Consider the following 25,096-nt stretch of genomic DNA (forward strand, 5'->3'; position numbering starts at 1 on the left):
ACGCGCAACACCCGCTCGGAAAAGTGCTTGAAAAGAGCCTTGTTGATCGGATACAGTCCGCAGTGGCCCTTCATGTGAGCTGATAACAAGCTTCGTTAGTTTCCACTAACTCTGGAGTGGTTGGCCCTGCCTAGGCATTCAACGCACGTATGGGCGAACCTATTAAGAGAGTGGCAGGCTGCTGGGAGAAAATGTTTCATTTTACCCGTGTATGCCGGGGAAAAGCGGCTAGCTAGCAATTTCAGGCGTAACTTTGCAAAATGTTGCGCACTTATCGTGCTGGTCTTCTGAATAAGAATAAAATGGCACCGATGCTGATTTCACTTTTCGATGGTGGCGGCGGAGGCGATGGAGAAGGTGGCTGTGACTGTGTCATTGGCAGAGACTAAGTTCTTTGAGTCAATGCAAGTCTGTCGATTTTATGCATCTATCTTTCATCCATGAGTAAAACTTGAATGGAACGAACAGTCTCGAGCAGCCGAAGAATGGAATTTCGTGCATCTTGCACTATTGGCATCTTTACACAGAAAATATATGTAGGGGCGCTACATGCTTTACACACTTAATTTGAATTACTGGGTACAGTAAAATTTTGCTGGGGTTTTGAACAGCAAATCGTTCGGTAATCAATTCAGTAAAACAATTCGGTTACCGAACTCTCCGCAATTCGTTCTCTCCAAACGTCAAAAAATACTGGTCAGTCAGCAGTTTCCTCTGAAAATGCGACTTAACAGATGATTAGCTGTATCTGTTTTGTAAGTTTTTGACGAGGTTCGGTAATGTTGGTACAATTTTGCTGAACAATCAGTCAGTATTTTACTGGATAATGCTTATGCACCGAAAAAACAGAGGTGCTGATAAATTCAGTGAAAAATATGGCGGGTTTCAGCAAATTATTCGAAAAATTACTGAAAATCGCTAAAAAGTGAAAACTTTACCGCAATTTTTTAAACAATTTGATGATAGCTCCGTAAAAATATCACTTTACTGTTCATGTCGTCAAAAGAAATTACTGAACAACTTTTGGCTGGTTGAGTGTGTAGGTGGATGTTTTGCGAATAAACCGTCCGATCAGTAGCAAATTTTTAAAAGTTTACATATTTTTGGCATTTTTAAGAAAATTGGCCTTAGTTTTACAAAAAAAACGAAAGTGAAGTGGAAGAAAACTAATTTCCTTCAAGATGGTAATAGATTTATTATGCAAAACAGAGATAATATTGCATATTTTTAAATTTTTCTTTCTGAACCGGTATAAAACCACGAACAAAGTTGTGTATGTTCGAAATGAGAGCTAATTCTTGCCAAAAGGAATCTATACTGGTTATGCTTTGATTGGTTGTTTAAATATTCTTAACTCGGGCGTTGTGTGTGTGGTTGTGAACCCTAACCTAGAAGCAGAATATACACTTTTTCGAAGATTTCTTATGTTTAACTTGAGTGTATCTATTAAAAACTATTATCATTAACTTTCAAATTGTTTTTCTTCCCCTCTGAGTCCATTATTTACTATAATTGATGCGTATTTACGGAAAAACATTAACAAATTACATCAAATTACTTATCGTAGATATGAAAAACGCACAAACATACATTTTATCTTGTTTGTGCTATTAATCTGTAGATGTCGCAGCAGGTAATTGAGCTTTGCAGCAAAATGCCAAAAGCTTGCACGCTCGTAAAAAGTTACTCAGATTCTGAGTACTTTTAACTCAGTTTTGAATGATGTTCGTAAACGTCAAAAATTGAGTTGTCATGTATAATATCTCTGAGTAACTCTGACTCTATTTTTGGGTATTACACAAGAAACCGTTTTGGAGTTACCAAACGGAAAAGTCGTTTCTCGCCAAGTTAAAAATTCCAAGCGTCATCCGCCATTTTCCATTAGTAGGTACACGCTCGTTTAGTTATCGCTCATCACTTTTTCACAAATAAAAATTTGTTCAAATATTTATAATAGTTGAAGCTAGAGTTGTAGTGTGTAAAATACATTTTAATTGAAAGAGTGGATTTGAACAACCAGCATGCAGAAGATTTCGGAAGAGGTGGGGGCTGAAACTGCAATGAAGTTGCGAGGTAATATATATATATATATATATATATATATATATATATATATATATATATATATATATATATATATATATATATATATATATATATATATATATATATATATATATATATATATATATATATATATATATATATATATATATATATATATATATATATATATATATATATATATATATATATACTGGAAAAAAAGTGTAAGGTTTCAGGTTTCTCATGCCATGTGCCAAATTGTGGGAAGATGATTCCTGGACACGTGGATGAATTGAAGGAACACTTCCGGTTGGTACACAATTTGAACACCAGCAAAGCAGCCGCTCAACCTTTCCTTTGTTCAGAATGTGGTTCACTGTACCAGAGGTTTAAGAGCTTGAAACGGCACATAGAGAGTGTTCATCCACTAATTACAGAAAATTCTACAAATATTTCATACGACCATGACGCTGTTGAACAAATTCAAAATAATCATCCGGAAAATATGCTCGTAGATGATGATTATCTGTTGAGAATAACGAATACCATATTCTTTAAAACGGCGCCGTCGTTGGATGAAATTACTAAGAAAATTAGTAAATTCGCCACAGATTTGCGAAAAGATGTATCTCTTCCCGAGACAAAAATCAAAAAGTTCTTACAGGTTACCTCGAATCTTATAGAAGATTACGAGTGTTACATGTTGAATCTATTCAGAGAATTTTTGAAATCGAAGTCGATCCCATTAAACGATACCGACGCTTTGAAATTTATAAACGACGCATCTTTGGATGGAATTTTTGCAGACGTAGCTTCTCCAAAAGACAACCTAGCATATTTGTCTGGAGTTGCGGGTTGTGCTGTGCCAAACCCTAGGGAAGAAGTCTTGGGAAGAACTAGAATCACTAAAACTGTCCCTGCGATTACCAAACTAGGCAAAAGAAAAAGTGTACAAATAGTGAAAGACGTTGCTCACTATATTCCACTAACCAGCATTTTAGCACTGGTTATGAAGAATCCCGGAGCTCGCAAGATGATAGCAGAAGAAGCAGTGAATGACGATATCTTGTGCGGTTTCAAAGATGGTCAACGTTTCAAAACGCACCCGTTCCTGACACGGTTTCCCGATGCATTACGACTCTCGCTTCATCTGGACGATGTCGAATATCTGAACCCTTTGGGATCACGCAAATCAAAAAAAAAAACTTACCAATTTCAGTGTTAAAATTGAGAATCTCCACCCCGCAATTAATTCATCCTCCAACAGGATATATCTAACGCTTACAGTTCGCTCAAGAGATGTAAAAAAATATGGCTACAATAACGTTATGAAACCGCTGATTCAAGATTTGCGTGAGCTTGAATCAGATGATGGTGTTGTAGTACAATATGGGAGTGAAAAGTTTACGATGAGGGCAGTTCTAGTGCATGTTTTGGGGGACACGCTGGCAATTCATGAAATTTTCGTGTTAATGGGGCCCCAATCAAGTCTATTCTGTAGAATGTGCTATGCGACGCGTACTGCACTTCATTGTGGAAACATTGGTGATACCTTCCCTCATCGCACTGAAGAAAGCATACAAGGTGATTTAAATGCTCTTCAAAGCGGAACTAAAACACCTTCACAATGCGGAATCATTCGAAAATCAGCACTGAATGAAGTTAAATATTTCAACATAGCGGAAAATAACACGTTTGATCCAATGCATGATCTTTTGGAAGGCGTCGTCATGGTCGTAATCAAATGTGTTTTGAACGAAGCTGTAAATATCCATAAAGTGATAACGATTAGTCAAGTCAACCAAATTATACAGCATTACGAATACGGTATAACTGAATCGGCTGATAAACCTACCGCTAATTTTACTTGCGAGAAGTTAAAAGCACGTGGACATGCTATTCCTCAGTCAGCTTCGCAATGTTGGCTTCTTCTTCGAGCATTCCCTTTTATGTTCAACCAGATTCTCGGATTTAATTCAAATTTATCATCATTGCTTAGAGCTCTCATGAAAATAACTTATTATAGTTTCTCCAATAAGCTAACATTGAATCAGATTAACGATCTGGAAAACGAAATCGAATGTTTTTACAAGTTGTTCAAATCCTGCTTCCCTGCCATCAACCCTACCAATAAATTCCATCACATCTCTCATTATCCCTACATAATTCGTCAGGATGGGCCAGTTGTTAATCATAGTTGCTTACGCTTCGAAGCGAAATTCAAGGAGTCGAAATCTCAAGCGAAGACATGCAACAATTTCATCAATTTAACAAACAGCTTTGCTAAGCGCCTGAATCTAGCACAGATAACCACTATTCTTGACCATTCATACGAAATTGGTACGGTAGATATCGTTTCGTCAAAGCACATACACAAAAAATCTCTAAATAATTTACTCCTGATCCGGGATCTACCAGATTCAATCAAATATATAAACCATATGAAAATAAATAACACAAGCTTTCGGCCGGGACTGATAGCGAAATACCAAGTATGCAACGAAATGTCCTATGGTTTGATAATAGATATATTGCAATCGGATAATCAAATTGTTTGCCTAATACAGCATCTCGAATGCGAATATTGTTTACAATACAACAGTTACAAACTCAAAACTGACAGTCAAGTTATTCGCATATCACACAAGAACTTGCCAACGAAAAAAACATACAACTTATGGAGTATATACGGAGATTCAGAAGAAAACTACTATATAAGTTTGAAATATGTAGATAGTTAGTAGGGAAATAAACTTGGAAATAAATTTATAATAAAATAAACAACAATCAAGAAGGTAGTGCAAACAACTTGAGATGTCACTTTAAACCTTTATATATACTTATTCGCTCTTTTCAGCCCAAAAAATAAACGATCAGAACCTAGTTCTGCTCAACGATGCCGACCTAGTTGAAATGGGGATAATCGAAAAAGGATCCCGTCTAACAATTCTTAACATAATAAAAAACTATAGTTCTGAAGCTAATCCGACCAAAGATAAAATTGATGAGACTTCCACTAATGTTCAAAATTTGGTAAACTTTCTACTATAATTACTGTAAGCGCTTGTCGTACTATACATATTTAACGTTTTCAGATTAACCGTTCGACATTCGAAGATGACGCAAAATTCCGAATGAAAATTTTGTATCCAATTTTGGATCAAGGGATCGTACCAGATAAGGACGGTTTAAATCATCTTACACGAGTCGCATGCAAGCAAATGGAGACTCAAATAATGGACGGTCAAAGGCAAGTAGAAAGTTTTATTTGTTACTCTACTAGTGCATCAAACTATGAACACTCCTTAAAGTGTGATAGAATGAATTGTTTACATTGAACCGCACGAGTCTCTCCGCTAGAGCAACCTTGCGGCGAAATGCGCAATGCCTATACATATTTATAGGGCTTACGGCCAATTTCTTTATCCTCGCTTAAATTTTAAACCGGGTTCACCAGTACGTTTAAACCTGGTTAAGACGTTAAGCGAGAATGAAGAAATCGGCCCTTAGTAGTCCTTCGAGCAAATATGCAGGTGATCTAACACTGTCTATGAGCAGAGAAAAGCAATGCCTTTCGTTGTGAAGCTTCTATTTCAAAAAACATCGTAGTCAATCAGTATCATGCATTATTACTTCATTGAGCCTATGAAACTATGAAGTATGCATAGTAATGAAGCACGGCCAAACAACTTCACTTCTGATTATAAATGTAAAGAAATGTATGAAACACAGTACAAACTGCTAGAGGAAACCACATAGTTATCAGTTCTTCGCATCCTGATTTCAATATTGACCATTCTTTTCACATCTTCAATCTGGTTCGATTTATAAACTTCGGCATAAGAACGTACATGCGTCTTTGACGGTGGTACTTAGAAAGCGTAATTCGTCATGTTCCGGCACAAAATTATAAAGACGACCGACGACGACGAATTATAATAACTTAAACATTTAAACCAACAGAATTTAAAGGTATAATACAATTTCTGTTTATAGCGAGCGTGTTTATTTGTTTACATATACAGTTCAATCGTAAATCGACCAAAGGGTCTAACTAAGCCGCAATGTCGTTGAATCGAGCAACAGCGATGCCAGATTTACAGACTGTGGACAGATTTGCTGCACTGAGAAACAAAAATATGCAGAATTAGCATACTTTCATTCCCGTCTCTTTTGCTGTAATTCTCGACGAACATATGATTACGGCCTAAAAGCCAACCGTCAAAATCCACTTTGAATGGAAATTCCAGACAAACCGTTACTAGTCGAACACAGCTCACAACAGTTTATGAAAGAGAAAACTTTTCTCTTTCGTTTACTACCAACATCTGTGATTGGCGTGTAACGGTTTGTCCGGAATTTCCATTCAAAGTGGATTTTGACAGTTGGCTTTTAGGCCGTAATCATATGTTTGTCGAGAATTTTCATGCATTTTCTAGCATATACTTCTAGTAAATATTCAATGAGTGGATAGACCGAATACGTCCAATGCACAAAATTTGCAGCAGAAGAAACGAGAGGCAGATCAAAAAGTATGATATCGGTGATTAAAAAAAAGTTCTGCGTATGCCTGGTCCAGACATTTACAGACTTTTAAAACAGTAATAAACTGATCGATTTTCTTCAGAAAATAATAGATGTGTCCCAGCATGCAAAGAATTACGAATCAAATACCGTTCATACTTTCACCATTTAGATTTTTTTAAGAAATTTAGAACTTAATCTTTCACGGAATCTTTTTGGTCTTTTTCGGAGTAACGAACCAATGATCTCTAAATGCGCAGGTATCCTTCTGTTGATCAACAGCATGCGGCAGCTGTTCAAATCGTAAAATTATTTCCACAACTTAGTAATACGCGAGTCACACCAACTGCTCCTGATGAGGTTTGTTATTCTATGCTTATTTAATTTCTCTAATATAATTATAATTATTTTCATGCTAGTCATTTTTCTTTTGGCGCAACGGAGGCAAGGAAAAGGGTGCTCATACTGGCATGATATTTCATCGCATCCGGAATGTCATCAAACAGCTACCTGCAGAAAAACATAAATATAATCGAGGAACTATGCCTGTAGAAGAGTCCGTTTCAACTGAACTTGTAGAGCGGGCTCAATTGCTCCGAGTAATGCTTGCATCGGCATCAGTAGCAGAACATATTTGTGATGAAATGGACCGATGCTTTCCAGTCCTCAAACTGTTATTAAAAGAAAAGAAACCCGTTAATGATATCTTGGATATGTTTCCACACCTGTGTTCATATGAAGGATTGGTGGTAACATGTTTATTTTTTATTATTTACTATTTCACTTTATGGTATTCACGGAACATATGAATATTTATATCATATCACTTTTTCTAGATTCGTCAAATGTTTGAGAGATTGTATCCTAACAGAACAGAAGGTCTCAAAATCGAGGATGTCTTCTCTCAGTGTCTATCTTATTCACCGTCCAGATTCTCTAGAGTAGAAGATGGTGAGATATAATTTTTTTTAATTTAGCCCAAATTGCCCAATTTGTAAAACTATTCACAGATCACATTCGAGGATGCTTGAGAATAATTTCTCATATGCCAATTCGCGGACAAAAAAGAACGCTGGTAGGCTGTCCAACTGTAGGCGAAGAACATTCGGCTTCAATTTTAATTCGTTGGATTGGGGTAAATGCAATATAATATACATAAGGTTAGATGTAATGATTTTATATCATCATTAGGAGTGCTTAGATACATACGTGGCATCCCCCGCAACTGATTCCAAACTACACATGGTGTGCGTAGCAAGCCCGATGAAAAGAGGAAATTATGCCGTCATTTGTGAGAAAAAAGTTATATTCGAGACTAACAATTCTATTCATGCAGTGGAAATTTTATTCAAATGCCACGCAGTTCTCGGAGTGGAGGTGCCACCTAATTTTAGAATGTTTTGGGACTTTCTGGCATGTGCCATATATAATATAATTCCGCACAGTCAGAGGACAACTGTGAATAGACTCGTCCAAACTTTTATTGAAGTTTCCCGCGCACGTATTGACAACAAATAAAAGGACAACTTTTTTATACAATACTTACTAAAAACCATAAAATTTAATAAACAGAAGTTTCTTTAATTATTATTGTAAAAATATTCCATAAGAAAAGAAAGACTGCATTGTGTTGTATCCAAAACAAAATTTTGACGGCCAATTTCTTCACTGGATGTAAACCGGTTTAGTTCCAGTTCAAATGCAACAATTAGGCAATCCATGAGACGTTTCTGATCAGCTGATTATTCCTTGTTTACTTCTTCTGACGTTACTCCGAGGGGTGCGACGTCCAACAATATCGCTGATTCGATCCAACATCAAACGAAGCGGACTAACGAAAGATGTTTGTCCGACGAGTTTTTCTGTTCGCAGGAGTAGTTCTGTTGACAGAACCCACCGCTGAATTGTCAAACAAACGTCTAATGGATTGCCTAATCGATCATGAACCAATTTAAATAGGAATCGGTTGTTGCATTTCTTCTTACAGAAACCATTCAGAATTGCAAGTCATAATCCGGATGTTTCTCAGTAAAGTTCAGTCAGAAATGAGCCGGAATTCCGGCTGGCTCCAGTCAGTACTCCGGCTCCAGTGACACAACCTATACTAACTAGAATCGGTTGTGTCACTGGAGCCGGAATACTGACTGGAAACAGCTGGAATTCCGGCTCATTTCCGGCTGAACTTTACTGGGTTTTAATGAAATATTGCACTCATAAATTGGGTAATATTCTACCCAAAAACTGAGGAATTACAACTGGCTTTGTTGTCTACTCAAAAATTGGGTAAGCTTCTGCTCATAATATGAGTAAAAATCGATCAATTTTTGGTTTTGTTGAAGTTCTACTGAACCCAAAATTTGAGTAATGTTCAACTCAAAGTCTGCGTAATAATTACTTAATTTTTGGTTTTGTTAAATTTGTACTGAACTCAAAATTTGAGCAATGTTGAACTCAAAATCTGAGTACTAGTGAAGCACTTTTGGGTTTAGTGTAGATAATATTGTACTCAAAAACCGAGTAATAATTACTCAGTTTTTGGTTCAGGCTGGCTTACTCAAATTTGAGTAACTCCGGAATTACTCAATTTAAGGGTTGTTCCACTTTATCTGGAAATGGGTGGGATTAAACTCATTTTTGAGTATCTTTTTACGAGCGTGTGGGATACAATGTTTGTTTAGATGCAGTCATGCCAGTTTATTTGTAAGCTACGTTTAGAGCCAATTAGGGATCACCCATAAATGACGTAGCATTATATGGGGGAGGGGGGAGCTTTGTATTTTGTGATGATGTGTGACGACAGGGGGCAGGGGGTCATGTCATGCTACGTAGCTTTTTTAAAGGGGAATAGTATAGAATTTTTAAAAGGGGGGCAGGGTTACCGTCAAGCTACGTAATTACAAGGGGAGGTATTTAGAGGTTTGTGACGAAATGCTACGATGGGGGAGGGGGGTGTTAAAAATCACTCAAAAAATGCTACGTCATTTATGGATGGTCCCTTATTGTTATGCTTTAATGTTACAAATGCTTAAAATAGTAGCAATAATTTATAGAATAAAATTGTATTGTATGCTCAATAAAAATCCGAATATATTTGTTATCGAAACAACAGTTATTCTATAAATACTACTGATAGAAACAATGATGTTTTATTGGTAATCTAATGTCTGTTACCTCGTGCTGCTCAGGGTTGGAAAAAAGTATGCATACTTGTGGTGAATATGGATGCCACACACCATCAGATACACTCATTTAGAGGGTGACCTATTTGCATTCGGCAATGGTACAGACAATGCAACCAGACGAAGACCAGCCAACGGGTGTAATGTGAGGAATGCTCAACAGCTACGACCTGATAAAACTTTTCGACCGACAACCAAAGACTAATCCGAAAAAGAGGGAAACGTGGTGAAAATTTGCTAATCCAAGGCTCAGTGCTTATACAGTACAATTTTCACCGGTTTGAAAACATTTTAACACTATTTATTAACGAAATTACCCTAAGTGATGTCACTTGCTACTTGCGGTTTTCAACGGTAGACGTAGACGGAAGCTAGTTCCCGGTCAAACCATTCGGAATTTGATTCGGAATCCTGAATGGAGTCAGTATGAATTCCAACTCAAATGCAACAACCGATTCTGAAACCGATTGAGTCGGAATCGGTTGTTGCATTTGAGTTGGAATCAATATTAGGTCTGTTCCAGTACCAGGAGAAACTGGAAGTACTCCGGAGAAAATCGTTCCTGTACTCTCTTCTTCTCTTTTTTCTTCTTCTGGTAGCAAACCGGAGTAAAAAGGAGCAAAGATTTTTTGCTCCTGTTTACTCCGGAGTGACTTCCGTGTACTGGAACAAACCTATTGATTCCATTCAGAAATCTGAACCGGTTCCGGAATGAGTTTAACTGGGTTAGAGTGTGGCCGTGAGGAAAAAGAAGATACATAACGTATCCAAACGAGCATGATATTTGACATATACACAATAGAAATGCGTTAAATGTCATGCTTGTTTGGATGCGTCAACTAGAGTGTTGTATTTGCAAACCCTACCCGTGGAGTGTAGCGGCGACTAAATGAGACAGGTACCGCTGTAAACAAGTGCTGTGAAGTGATGTGGGTACTATTTGGATGGCAGTGGAGCTCGAAGCAGGAAAAGGCAGATTTGGATTTGGATACCGGGAGGGCAAAATATTGAAACGCTCGAGCATTGTTATTTATTGTGGCGGAGCCATCAATTTTAGCCAAACATGTCAAATGGTCCTAAGTGCAAATAACAGTTTCTCTTTGTTTACTTTCTCTTTCGCTAATAACTCGGCAGTTTATACGTTTCTTACTCAACTCTTAGCAGAATAAGCTAGTCGACATCAGAGTTTTTTTTATGTATCCTGAAACAATATTGAAAAGTTTTAAGATGACGCCTTAATAATCGAAAGAGAAAGTAAACATAGAGAGGCTCTCATTTGCACTTAGGACCATTTGACATGTTTGTCGAGAATTGCTCATCGTAACCGACGGCTACATGTCGATAATGCAGGTGTTTCTATATTTGTCAAACGTCGGTATATCTTTACAACAACTAATATGGACATTTTAGAATTATTCAGCGAAATGTCGACACATTTGTTACAGATGTTAGCCAAAACTTTAGCAAGTTATTTTGGTATGCCTCAAAACATTATTCAAAAATACTGGCACCGGTTTCGACTTTTTTTTTACAATGGAGAAGACCTTTACGTCCTAGCCCAGTACACGTGCTATTGGTAGGGTCCAATCTACCACACGGGGTGCACTGGGGGCGTGTCGGGCTCGAATGGTGAGGCTGCCATTAATACCGACTAAACTCCATTGGGCTCCGCCATCATTCCTCCCAGGAACTACCTATCGGTATTACTTCTGGGGGGATGGCTGCACAAAATGTACTTATTCACTCTCACTCACGCGTTCATACGTCCTGTATGAGGCTTCAGGAATCAGAATATATTGGCTAAATGGCACGTTCCCCGTACATAGTCGGGGATTTGTGCCTGTATGTACGTCCTGTATGAGGCTTCCTTGGGTGCTCTCTCAATCGCACTTTGATTCACTCTCAAACACTCCCACATGAGGCTGACTTTTGTGCTCACCTTTTTCGTTCCTTGCGAGGCTGACTTGTGTGCTCACCTTACTCATTCCTTGCTAGGCTTACTTTTGTGCTCGCCCCACCCATACCATGTGAGGCTGACTTGGGTGCTCACCCTATCACCTGATTCACTCTCAATCGTGCCACTCTATTGTACCTTTGTCACTCCCCCTGGCATCCCATGTGGGACATTTTTCTTAGCCCCACTTCTGACATACCATGCGAGGCTGACTTGTGTGCTCACCTTTTTCATTTCTTGCTAGGCTGACTTTTGTGCTAGCCTCTACCATACCATGTGAGGCTGACTTTTGTGCTCACCCTTAACATGCCGTGTGAGACTGACTTGGATGCTCACCTTTTCACTCCTCTGCCACGCCATGAGGCATCGATAGCTAAGTTCCAACATACTACGCTGCGACCCTCCCGTCTTGGCATGAGGCAGTCCACTTATACGCCTATACACTCACTCTTCTGTCTTGCTTCGGGGTGGCTGGGTTTACCCCTTACGCGGTTGCCAGTCGCTGTGCCAAACCTGCCTCGGCATGAACAGACCATTCACTCCCTTTTTTTTGCGCTTGGCCTTTTTCGCTCCAGCTAACCACTCACTAGTTAGCCGTGCCCGTCGTCTGTTGCTCGGTTCGCCAGATTACCTGTAGCCTACTGGCAATCTGGATGGTAGCAGCCGAGACTGCGTTCCACTTCTCCACCGATTGACACATCCGCTGAATAAGGGTATCAGGGGTTGTGTCCCAGCCACAGACGTCAAGCATTGCTCTTCTTTCGACGTCGAACCGATGACATACGAACAGTATGTGTTCGGCAGTTTCGTCTAAACCTGGGCAGTCCGGGCAGACTGGGACCTCCGCGTGCCCGAACCTGTGGAGGTACTGTCGGAAACAGCCATGGCCTGACAGGAATTGTGTCAGGTGGAAGTGAACTTCCCCATGGGGTCTTTCCACCCAGCTCGATATGCTAGGTATCAGCCGGTGGGTCCACCTACCTTTCGAGGAGTTGTCCCACTCACGCTGCCATCTGGCGACCGAGGTCACCCTGGTGCGCTCGCGGGCTCCCCTATTTCCACGTAGCTCAAAGCACTCCTCATCTTCCCGAATGACCAGCCCGACTGGCATCATGCTCGCTATCACGCAGGATGCATCGTGTGATACCGCGCGGTAGGCAGATATCACTCTGAGGCACATCACGCGGTAGGTGCTCTCCAGTTTCTGTAGCTAACTGGTTACCCCCAGTGCTCTTGACCATGACGGACCGCCGTACCTGAGGATAGATACGGCAACGCCTGCCAGTAACCTACGTCTACTGGCGCACACCTTTGAGCTGTTGGACATCATTCTCGATAGAGCCGCAACAGCAGTCGACGCTCTCTTGCATGTATAGTCGACATGGCTGCCGAAGGTCAGCTTGTCGTCTATAATGACTCCGAGAGACTCCAGACTTCGCTGTGACGTGATCGCGACTTCTCCCACATGGATAACTGCATGTTGTGCCGACTTGTGGTTGTTGACGATAACTACCTCCGTCTTATGATGAGCGAGCTCCAGGCCTCTCGCGCTCATCCATTCCTCCACCGTGCTGATCGCGTGTTCTGCGGTTAGTTCTACCTCAGGAATTGACTCCCCGTAGACCTCCAAGGATACGTGTTCAGCAAAGCCGACGATCTTGACTCCAGGAGGGAACTTCAGTCTCAGAACCCCGTCATACATGAGGTTCCATAGCACCGGGCCTAGGATCGAGCCCTGCGGGACTCCGACGGTAAAACCCTTTTCTGACCGGCATCGGTCTCGTATAGCAGTACGCGGTTTTGGAAGTAACTTTCCAGGATCCGGTACAGACCCACCGGTAGGCTAAGCCGGTGTAACGAGAGCGCGATGGCATCCCAGCTTGCGCTGTTGAATGCGTTCTTCACGTCAAGTGTCACTAACGCACAGTATCGAATACCTCGCCTTTTTCGTTGGATCGCTATCTCGGCAGTATTTATCTCTGAGTTGAGAGCGTCCACTGTGGACTTACCCTTCCGAAAGCCAAACTGGTTGCTTGACAGACCGTCCGTACCTTCCGCGTACGGGGTTAGCCTGTTGAGGATGATCCTCTCAAGCAGTTTGCCAGTCGTGTCGATCAGACAGATTGGTCTGTACGCCGATGAGTCGCCTGGCGGCTTCCCGGGCTTCGGCAACAGCACCAATTTCTGCCTTTTCCATCTATCGGGGAAACGGCACTCGTCAAGGCATCTCTGCATAGCTAGCCTGAACATGTTCGGGTTCGCTATGATCGCTGCCTTGAGAGCGTTGTTTGGAACTCCATCCGGCCCTGGAGCTTTGTTCATTGCTAGGGATTTAGCCACTGCGAGTAGTTCTTCATTCGTCACTGGAGCCACCATTTCGGCCGTGCCCGCACTGTCTCGTAGTGCAGGTGGCCAGGGGCTTGTGGCTCGAGACGGGAAGAGTACTTCGATAATCGTTGCCAACCGGTCCGGAGACCGTTCTGGGGGTGAGGAGCCCCCTTTGGTCTTGGCCATCACAATCCGGTAGGCGTCACCCCACGGATTCGCGTTGGCACTCTCACACAGGTAGTCGAAACACGCTCTCTTGCTGCTTTTAATGGCCTTGTTAAGGGCCAATTTTGCAGCTCGAAACACTTCACGGCGGTTCTCTCTTGCATCCTCGGTGCGAGCTCTTTGCATCCTACGTCTAGCTCTGAGGCAGGCTGACCGTAGAGCTGCAATCTCGGCACTCCACCAGTATACCGGGCATCTACCGTTTCTTGGCAGTGTTTTTCTCGGCATAGTGGCGTCGCACGCGCGTGATAGAACAGCTACCAGCGCATCCCCGCTTAGACTGTCGGTGTTGGCCTCCAGTCCCAGGGCCGCGGTGAAAGCTTCGCTGTCGAAGTGATTGGACTTCCACCCGCGTACCTGACAGGGATCTCCCGCCCTCGGATGCTGCACACCATAGTTGATCCTAAAGCGGATTGCTAAATGATCGCTATGGGTGTAGCCTTCGTCTACCCTCCATTCCATGCCAGACTCGGGCTGGCAAATGTTACGTCAATCCATGCGTCCACTCCGTTTCTACGGAATGTATTAGCGGAGCCATTATTAGCTAGCACAGTATCGAGTTTCGCAAGCGCCTCCATTAGCGCTTGACCCCTGCTATTTGTACAGCGGCTGCCCCACTCCACTGCCCAAGCGTTAAAGTCTCCTGCTATGACTACCGGTTTCCGGCCCACTAGGTCCGACGAGAGCCTGTCGATCATCTGGTAGAACTGTTCTATTGGCCACACCATTGATCTTGGCAATCGCCACACCCTCGGCGGAGGAGTGTATTACCTCTTGAACCGGGAACCGTCCCGTTGTACAGATTGCCACCATTCCAGACCCGTCCGAAACCCAATTGCTGTTGCCGGCAGGGATGCGGTACGGGTCTGATAAGAGGGCGACATCTGTCCTCGACTCAGAGACCGACTGCCACAGCAGCTGTTGGGCTGCTACACAATGGTTAAGATTTAGCTGTGTGACGTGCACTGCTTCTTCTTATTTGCCTCACCGAAGGGACACGAAGGTCCGCCCATAGCATGTTTATGAGCTTGCTTCTTAGCGGTGCAGATAAGGCACTTGTACGCCTGCCCCGCTCCTTATGCCCCTCCTCGCCGCAGCGACGACATAGTTTGCTCCTGTCTGTGTTTCTGCACTCGTAGGCTTTGTGGCCGGACTCAAGGCACCGATAGCACCTATCCACTGCAGGCGGCTGGGGTATGCTAATAGGGCATACCGACCGGCCAATCTTCAGCTTCCCTTTCTCGGTTACCTTTTTGGCATCCGCCTTCAGTAGCCTGAGGTAGGCTACTTGGGTGCTCGAGTGTCCATCTCTAAATCGCACAGAGGCCCGCTCGATTGTGACGTCGCATTGTTCCTTAACGGCTGCGACGACATCTTCTGCGGTCGTGAACTCGTCCAGATGCTTGCACTACTGGAGAGTCATTTCCGCCCCTAGCGACCTGACTTGGGCGCCTTCTCCAAGGACCTCTTGGGCCAAACCGGTGTCGACTTGTAATAAAATATTTGTAAACAACGATCAAAAATTGGCTAACTTTCACTTGACGCAACTAACACAACCCGTACATTAGACTGGTTCAATTTTTTACTATTAGCTCCACCAGGCTCTACTGATTCCTTTTATGGCCCTTAGCAATAGTGCGAATTTTGGCTAATAACTTTTTTCAGCGAATTTTCACAAACTTACAATGTTCAACGAATATGTTCAGTAGAATAATACTTTTAGTAATATATAGTGTTCTGATTAATTGATTGATGAGGTTTTTTTTAAAGAATTTATTTTCAATTTTAACCGTTTTTCCATAGTAATTTCCATATAAACTTTGATTTTTTTTCGTGTGGCAAGCCGTCTGTTCCTGTGGCTTGTAGAGCGACATTCACATATAAACCAACCAGGACATAAACCAGAAAATTTAAAAAAGTCTGTTACCTTGGAGTGGTATGTCGCGATAAACGCCCAGGTGGTACCCGAAGACATGAACCCTCTAAATACTCCAGAGCTCCTTTCAATGGAAGGAAAAATATTGGGCTGTCATCAGGCGGAACCTCAAGAAGACTCGAAAGACAGTTGCCAGCAAGATGAAATTCAAGGAAAATTGGTGGTCTGCGGTTAGTGATCAAGGATGCAAGTTTTGAAGGAAGGAATCAAACGAAAGCCTGGTTAATTCGCACTCGTTTAAAAAGAAGTTTGAGAAGCATGATTTGATGTTGTAATAAAAAGGTTGACCGATTTACACACATTCTTGCTTGACCAATTTTGTATCGCAGCACCCTTTAATAAGCACGTTTGACGACTAACATAAGAAATGAATTAAATTTTCCATAACACTGACAATCAACAATACAAAAATCGTAAACCAACCGCCACACTTTGCTAAATTGTAACGTTGAGAATATTGTGTTTTCGATCGATTTTTGACGTTCTACATCTCACTCACAGCATTGCAAACAACCTTTGATGTATGGCACGTGGCTAGGGTTGCCACCTCTAGAGAAGCTTTGACCCGGAGGGGGTGGTGAACTTTGAGTGGAACTAGACAGAAATTGGAAATCAGGGCGATTGCTCGACATTTTAGAGCACTTTAATCGCTTTTTATCACCTATTGAGTGAAAAAGAGACAAGTATGTACTCTTTCATTCTTTCTGTAAGTCGTCATGGACTAAAGTGCTAAGGTTGATTAGAAAATTACTAGAATTATTTCACAATCACCGTAGAGTGTAATGTTTTTGCAAAGTTTAGTGCGCATCGCTCTTCCATGGCGTTAAAAGAAAGCTTTAAACTTTTCACGTTTGAGAACAGTTATGTCGGTTTCATCAGGTGTAGTATTTCACTTTCCCGGCTAAATGTCAAGAATACAAAAGCACCAGCTTCTCTCGCTGTGGAGAATAAGTTGAACGAGCATTACTCTCTTCCTCAACTGTTACTTAGCGGATCAGAAGGACCCGCTATTACGTTGCCCTTAGTCCCTGGTCAGAGCCACGGGGACCGTCTGGGGTAGACTCCAAAGGTCTCTTTTGCTGGCTAGCACGAGCTTGAGGTTCGGAGGCTCAAGGTCGGCTCACGGACATGGACACCAATCAAAGGATCAAAATGCACGATCTTATCTTTTACACTTTTTTATTATAACCTACTTACAATCGTGTGTATGTGTAGAACGGTAAGCTGCTGGCCGGCTGGCGGATGCGGGATCGCGGTTGGAAACGGTGGACTCGTGGGTGGGAAACTCGTGGACGGTTGACTCGTGGACGATCGACTCGTGGACGGTTGACTCGTGGGCGGTTACTCGTGGGCAACGAACTCGTCGTTGCTGCACCCTAAGGCGGGTTGCTCGGGCCTGGCTGGCCCCGCGTGCTGGGCGACTTCTCGTTTCGGGGGGTACTCCTCGTGGTGTTACAGCACGTTCGCGGGGTTTATCGCAAACCGTAGATGTAACTCTCGCTTCTCGGCTCCTTCAAGGATCTTGCGGGACGTTCGCTGGAATTAGCTGACCTGGACCAAAAAGCCACTCCAATGGCTGCTGGGCGAAATTTGCTGGGTCTTGATCCTGGGAATGAACGAGAGAACTTGCTACGGACTGCTGGGCTTACTGTAGTAGCAAATCTTTACCTTTCGTAAGGCGTTGTAGTTTCTACCAACGCAACTATTTTCTCCGGCTTCTTCTAACTTTTTAACTAAAACTTTTCCGTTGAACTTTAACTTTATCCGTTTGTCTATCCGAGCTCTTTGATGGTATAATCGAAAGTGATTTTAATATTTGTTATAGAGGCCCAGTAGTCTCACTATCTCTCTCTCTCTCTCTCTCTCTTTCATTTTCCCAACCCTTTCACATTCCAGTGCTCTTTTCCTGTTTCCGCGATTTTTACAATTTGTGTGTTTTGTGTAAGTATTGTTACAATATTTATTTATTTTATCCTATTAGACCGTTTAGTTTTATTTTTAGTGCTTCCTATTTTAACATACTTCAGATACTAATAAAATATTCTATACCATTTAACATGTAATCATAGCAAAGGAAATGGACGTTATTTTAGACGATAAGTAGATACATATCCATATATTTATTCCATTTAGCTAGCCATAATATTGGTAACCACGATAGAGAGTAAATAAGTTCTCTCTATCTCTCACCACTCTTGCTAGCTCGTGATCGGTTTATAGGGCAAAAGTACCAGAACGGTAACAGAACTAACAAGAAAAGGAGAACAAAGAAGGCAGGGCAACAGCATCACATGGGAAGCACTATGTAGTGTCAGTTATTCATTACCAGAGGTTGCAACAAAGGGGCACAACTCACCTCCAAAGCCAACAATTAAGAGTCGCTGCAGGAGCAGCCACAACACAGAAAGAATTTGTTTGGCCGGAAGAATTGATTGATTGGATTAGAACAAATCCGCCATACCTTGCAGAAAAATAATGTGTTTACTTAGTTTTGAGCGACTTAGTGGGATGCAAAAATTCGATTGTAGCATATAGCGAAATATTACTTTCCTTGATTTGTAGTCAATTTGATTTGTTTTTCATTTTCATTGTTTTGCAAACGAAATCAGCTATATTTGGTGAACTCATCTTCACCACCTTGAAACGAAGGGTTATTCAGGTAAAAAAAAATCGGAATCAGAATAATAAATAGTAACAGTAATAGACTTCTTAAATATTTTGGAAGAACCAATTAATTTCAAAAAAGTTTAAATTATGCTTCTTCCCACCAAATCCGGAGAAATTTATGTAAAACCCGGAGATCTCTCCCGAAAACCGGAGTCTCCGGGTCAAACCCGGAGGGGTGGCAACCCTACACGTGGCTTAGTTTTACTGAAAAAAAACGACACTTTATTTGAGGACTGTTTAATTTATTGGATACTAGCTATTACTCGCGTTGCTGCGACTTTCAACTAAATTGGAGTAAAACACAATTTGTTTCGAAGCGCCATCTGGCGGGCAGATAATCCTCAACCAATAGCGCACAAACACGCTCCAAAACAAATGTCTGCTACTTATAATTTTTTACGGCGATCGGTTAAACCGTTTGGGAGTCCATAAATCACATACATACGAACATTGATTTTTATATGTATACTAGCTAATACCCATCGCGCGTTGCTGCGACACTCTGCGAAATAGGAGGAAAACACAATTTGTTCCAAAGCGCCATCTGGCGGGCAGATAATCTCCAACTAATAGTACACAAACACGCCCCATACCAAATACCTACTGTGTGCAAATTTTTACGGAAATCGGCTAAGCCGTTTGGGAGTCTATAAATCATATACACACAAACATTGACTTTTATATATATAGATAGATAGACTAGCTGATACCCATCGCGCGTTGCTGCGACTTTAAACAAAATAGGAGGAAAATACAATTTGTTCCGAAGCGCCATCTGTCGGGCAGATAATTCCCAACCAATAGCACACAAACACGCTTCATCATAAATACCTACTGTGTATACATTTTCACGGAAATCGGTTAGGCCGTTTGGGAGTCTATAAATCATATACATATAAACTTTGACTTTTATATATATATATAGACTAGCTAATACCCATCGCGCGTTGTTGCGACTTTCAACCAAATAGGAGGAAACACAATTCGGAGCTTTTCGATCACATTTCGAGACCGAAAAAAACAGATGCATTTCGCTCCCAAAGATTCGTTTTGGGTGTATACATACAAACATTGACTTTTGTATGGGTAGATAGATAGATAGAAGATAGATAGATTACCATGAACCACTGCATATAAAATAGCATATATCGACGTGAAGCAAATTCTTAAAAATTGGTTCCCCCATTTCTCTCAGTAATATGGATATGGTTTTCCACAATTCTCTGTTAAGAGGATATATTTTATATGTGGTGGTTCCGTTCGATAACCAAACTATTTTTTTAAAAAGATTAGCTTACGACAACAGAAGGACAAATTTAACCCCAAACCTCAATCTGCTATGAAATATGCAGAACAAGATGCTCGGTGACTTTTTGCCGGTGTCTCAGCACCTTTTGTTTTTTTTCGCAATCCCCGACCTCAGCAAGGAAACGACAAAGCAAAGACCAGCATCAGACGGTATGAATAAATCTGCTGCTTCAGTCAGCATCTGGATTTCAATCCATATATTAAAACTGTCCGCAGGTAATCCTTGCCGATCGAGATGATTTCAGGTAGATTTCAAGCAGCTGGTGCACGTAATGAATATTGACAGAATAATAAATAACAATCGGCTTGGAAAGTCAATTTTGGGCTAGCGGGCTGCTTTGTCGAAAGAGTTCGAGTTTGGTCAGCTGTCTTTATCGAATATGAGCATGCTATTTCACATAAGTGTTGGACACAAATACATTGGAAATGTGCAGAGTAGAAAGTTCGTCTAAATAGTCGTAAACAAGTAAGGATTATATCCTACAAGCTTGGTGCCATAGATGATAGCAACTGGCAGGACCTGAATGTGTTCTGCGCATTTATAAAAGTTGTATGAATGTTTGGATTTAGTGTCTAATTGGTGCCAATTTAGTGCTAGCTTGGATTTAGCATCTATCTGATCCTAAAGTGGTACTAGTTACTGATGAGATGAGTTTGGAATACAAAAATTCGACTATAACCTTTAAAGTGTTTAAGATAAATACTTGGTATTTTCAGCAAAGTTGTTCGCAGTAGTAAGAAATGAAAATATCTCTCATTTAGTTGGATTAATCTGCAAATCATAGCATCAAAAGTAACGGCTTATTACGTCCTTTAAATTCTCCGAATGTACTATTAAACTAAAAAAATGGATTGCTTGTTTTTGGGCTAATTTATAGATGTTGGAAACGGTTAAAATCTCTCGTACGTATTTAATGTTGTATATAGATGATTGATGTTCAAGAAGATTGAGTAAAGGATAGCAAAAAAACCGTTTTTTTCGTTTTCAAAGATGGCTGCATTTCGAGGCTTTCTCAATTGAACCTTAAAAGGAATGAAATATTGCATCGTTTAAACGCAACATTTGTTTAAAAGCTTTTTGGTGATAATAGTATCATAGGTTGTCAATTTTACCAGTTAATCTCAAAAAGCTGTGGAAAATACCTTTTTTCAACAAATATATATATATATATATATATATATATATATATATATATATATGTATATATATATATATATATATATATATATATATATATATATATATATATATATATATATATATATATATATATATATATATATATATATATATATATATATATATATATATATATATATATATATATATATATATATATATATATATATATATATATATATATATATATATATATATATATATATATATATATATATATATATATATATATATATATCTATATCAGGAAAATAAAACATCAGAATCGAAGATAAGTTAATAGCATTCAGTCTGAGTGTTAGGTTTTTCATATGAAATCAGTTTGGATAGGATCGATTCAGCCGGTGCTGAATAACACGAATGAGAGCTCAGGGGCTTGATAACTCCCCACGCTCCGGACTTTCTGCGAGTCGTGGAGTCTAGCTAGGATATGGTGGGGTAGGGCAATGTTGGGCTCTGCTAAACCTCTATAAAATGCAATATAAATCCGAAAGCAGCTCCGTCGCAGCGGGTCAGTGTCGCTTATGTTACGGTTTTATCCAAATCTTTAGCATAAAGCTCCCTAACCCAATTGGAGTACCAACCGGCACATTTGGATCGATACCAGTAAGATCCTAAGTACGGTATACTGGCGGCAGAACACGGATGCGAGCAAGGATTTCGAAATCGATACATAGACCGACAGGCACGCCATTCCACTACCCTAGTAATAATAGGTGACACTGCCCCGAAACTGCGAGTGGGCCTCTCGTTGAAACTTTGATAAGTTTCCAAGTATGTTCGAAACCCGGCACCTTAGCCGGTGGAAGTAAGCTCAGTTGAACGTTCCTAACTAGCGCCAATTCGACTTTGAACGCCGTACCCTATGAAGGACCGCATCAACCCTCGCATGCGACCTCACTAGTTCCAAAGGTAACCATGGGTTCATATAGAGCCGACTACTTACGTAGATGGCTATAGACAGCTGCTTGCGGGGCATCATGCTGGACTAGGGGTTTGTTCAGGAACACAAATTGTGTCTCCGTCTTTTGGAGCTAGCATCAATCCGGTACTAGCCTTTCACTAAGTTAGTGTCGGATTCTGCTAAGATGAAGTCAAAACGCAAATTCCATAACTAACTTGCTTGAAGTTGGCACCCATGAAGCATAAAAAAGGAAAAAATATAACAAACCAATAATGGAGCAAGTGTAGTGAATCCGTTCGCAAAAAGTGGACTGTCAAGGTCGGCGACCCAGCAAAACGACCAAGTGCAACAGCAAATGCAGCCGCAGCACCAGCAGCAGCGAGAGTAGCCCAGGGAGGCCATACCGAGCACGAGCGGCGACAAACCAGTGGGACACCAAGGGACGCTAAGGTTTCAGGTGCACACACTGAAATCAAGCATTACCCAAGAAGATCAGCAGTCTGGGTCACATAAAGTGACAAAGTTGAGGCAAAAAATTGAAGAACTCTACGAGCTCGTGACAAGCAAGGACAACGTTTACGGACAGATCAAGGATCTAGTGATCAGCATCAAATCCGCCTTAGCATCCGCTGAATGCGAACAGATGGCGCTACTGGAGAGAACTGAAAACTCCGAAAAGCGTTGAAGACCACGGTGGTAGTGAAAGAAGAAGCCTATAAGACGCTGTTTCGTGAAAAGAATAATGGAAACACCAGAAGCGGAGAAGGAACTGAAGAAGCCCAAGAAGGTCGGTGAAGGACTGTGAAAAAGCTGACAAACGGCAAGGAACCGTACAAACAGAGTCAAGTAAAGGATGAACCGTACAATAGAGAAGAATAAACAGAAAAAAAAATGTGGAAATAAGTAAAAGAAGAAAGAAGACCTTCGACTGCACCAGAAGAGTTATAAATGACACGATCTAGTCGTCAAAGCAAACGATGGCGTGACGAAAGATGCGATCCTCAAAAGGGTAACTCGTGACAGAAGCGGTGGGAGTAGAAGTTAACGTGAGGACAGGAAGCAGTGGTCGAGTGCAGGCATCTGGAGGAGATCACAACGGAAGATGAGGTGAGGAGCGCGTAATAGAGAAAGAGAAATGTAATCTGGCGAAATTGCAGATGTCCAGCAGACTGAGGCAAACGTAAGGTGGTACACAGAGAGTAGCGATACGCTAATCGCCAGCCGCAGCCAACCAGCTTATGTCGACCGGTAAGATCAAAGTCGGCTGGTCGGTGTGCTCGTTACAATTGAACCGTAGAGTTACTAAACAAACGGAGAGGTGTTTCAGGTGCCTGGGTTTCGACCATGAGGCGAGAAACTGTAAAGTCTCGGATAGATCTAATCTGTGCAGAAAATGTGGGAAGAAGGATACATTCCTAGAGACGAGACAAAGTAACCGAAGTGCATGCTGTGCACAAAAAAGGGTGGAAATTATCACATAACAGGAGGCTTCTTATGCCTAAAGCACAAAAAGGCAACGGCTGGTCAATAATGATGGAGATAACCCAGCTTAATTTCAATCATTGCGACATTGCACAGTGGCAGTCGACAACAGAAACGAAGTGCGAAGTTGCAATTATTGCAGAGCCGTATCGTGTGCTTCCCGATAACGGAAACTGGATGGTGGATAGTGCAGCGATTGTTGGAATCCAAGAGATGGGTGGTTTCCCTGTCCAAGAGATAGTGGATAGCACACACGAAGGCGCCTGAATCAACGGCGATTTCGTCTGTAGCAGCCTAACAGCTACAGACGAATATGCCGTTGATCCTGGCGATCACGAAGCCACGATAAACACCAGAACATTATAATGTTATAGGAGGTGGTTTTAACGCTTGGGCCGTGAAGTGGGGTAGCAGGTTGACCAACGCAAGAAGTTGCAGTTTGTTGGAAGCCCTGGCGAAGCTAGCACATTACGTAAAGACAGCCGGCAAATCATCATCGACGTAAATGGCAAGTCAGTGAGCAGTACACACATTGCGACCACAAAGCGATCCACTACACCATTGGTCAGCGGAATAGTATGGTAATGCGGAGAGTTAGGCCGAGCGCTCCGATTCTAAATCCCGATGACATGTAGGAAACATTAGTGAAGGCGTGTGACATAACAATGCCGAGGAAATGGAATCTAGGAACCAGTGGTGTCCAGCATATTGGTGAAATGAAAGGCTCAGCATCCTCCGTGCTACTTGCCCAAAAAACACAACACGCATTCAGAGAGCAAGATGTACGACGGTCTGAGAAGATTGTAAGGTGACATTCCGGGCGGCTAAGGCCGCTTTTAAATGCGAGATGGTGCTTAGTAAGTCTACCTGCTATAAGGAGCTGTGCAATTAAATAGACGCTAAGCCCTGAGGCAACGCTCACCGTGTCGTGACGGCTAAGATCAAGGGTCCAGTGAAAACAGCTGAAATGTGCACTGACAAACGTTCTTCCCAAAGCACGATTCAACCGCATGGCCGCCTACACCGTACGTTGATGCAGTCGAGTCTCCAACGACGAGATTCTTGTAGTGACAAAGTGACCGATCCGGATGGTAACCCTAATGACCGCGATCCTGGCGTTTCCGGACATGTTCAGAATAGTTCTGTATGAATGGAAGACCCAAAAGCTGGTGTTGCTGCTAAAACCAGGGATGCCATCTGGAGTTCCAGCATCATATCGGTCTATATTCCCGCTGGATAAATTTCTGGAAAGGGACATCTTCAACAGGCTTACAAACTGCGCTGAAATTGAGACCGGACTATCGCAGAGGCAGTTCGAATTCTAGAAAGGGATTTTGATAGTGGACGCTATCTGTACGGTCGT

At 41.6% G+C, this 25,096-nt stretch overlaps 1 protein-coding gene across 1 annotated transcript; it reads left to right on the top strand.

Annotated features, from left to right (window-relative positions):
* The first annotated feature begins 6,589 nt into the window (after nt 1-6,589).
* LOC131677575 (uncharacterized) lies at nt 6,590-8,275 on the top strand. Its single transcript, XM_058957464.1, has 5 exons — nt 6,590-6,930; nt 6,990-7,319; nt 7,407-7,521; nt 7,581-7,705; nt 7,762-8,275. The coding sequence occupies exons 1-5, from the start codon at nt 6,823-6,825 to the stop codon at nt 8,086-8,088; spliced, it is 1,005 nt and encodes a 334-aa protein (XP_058813447.1). The 5' UTR covers nt 6,590-6,822; the 3' UTR covers nt 8,089-8,275.
* Nucleotides 8,276-25,096: the final 16,821 nt, after the last annotated feature.

The sequence above is a fragment of the Topomyia yanbarensis genome, chromosome 1 (genome assembly GCF_030247195.1).
Source record: "Topomyia yanbarensis strain Yona2022 chromosome 1, ASM3024719v1, whole genome shotgun sequence".
Lineage (NCBI taxonomy): Eukaryota > Metazoa > Arthropoda > Insecta > Diptera > Culicidae > Topomyia > Topomyia yanbarensis.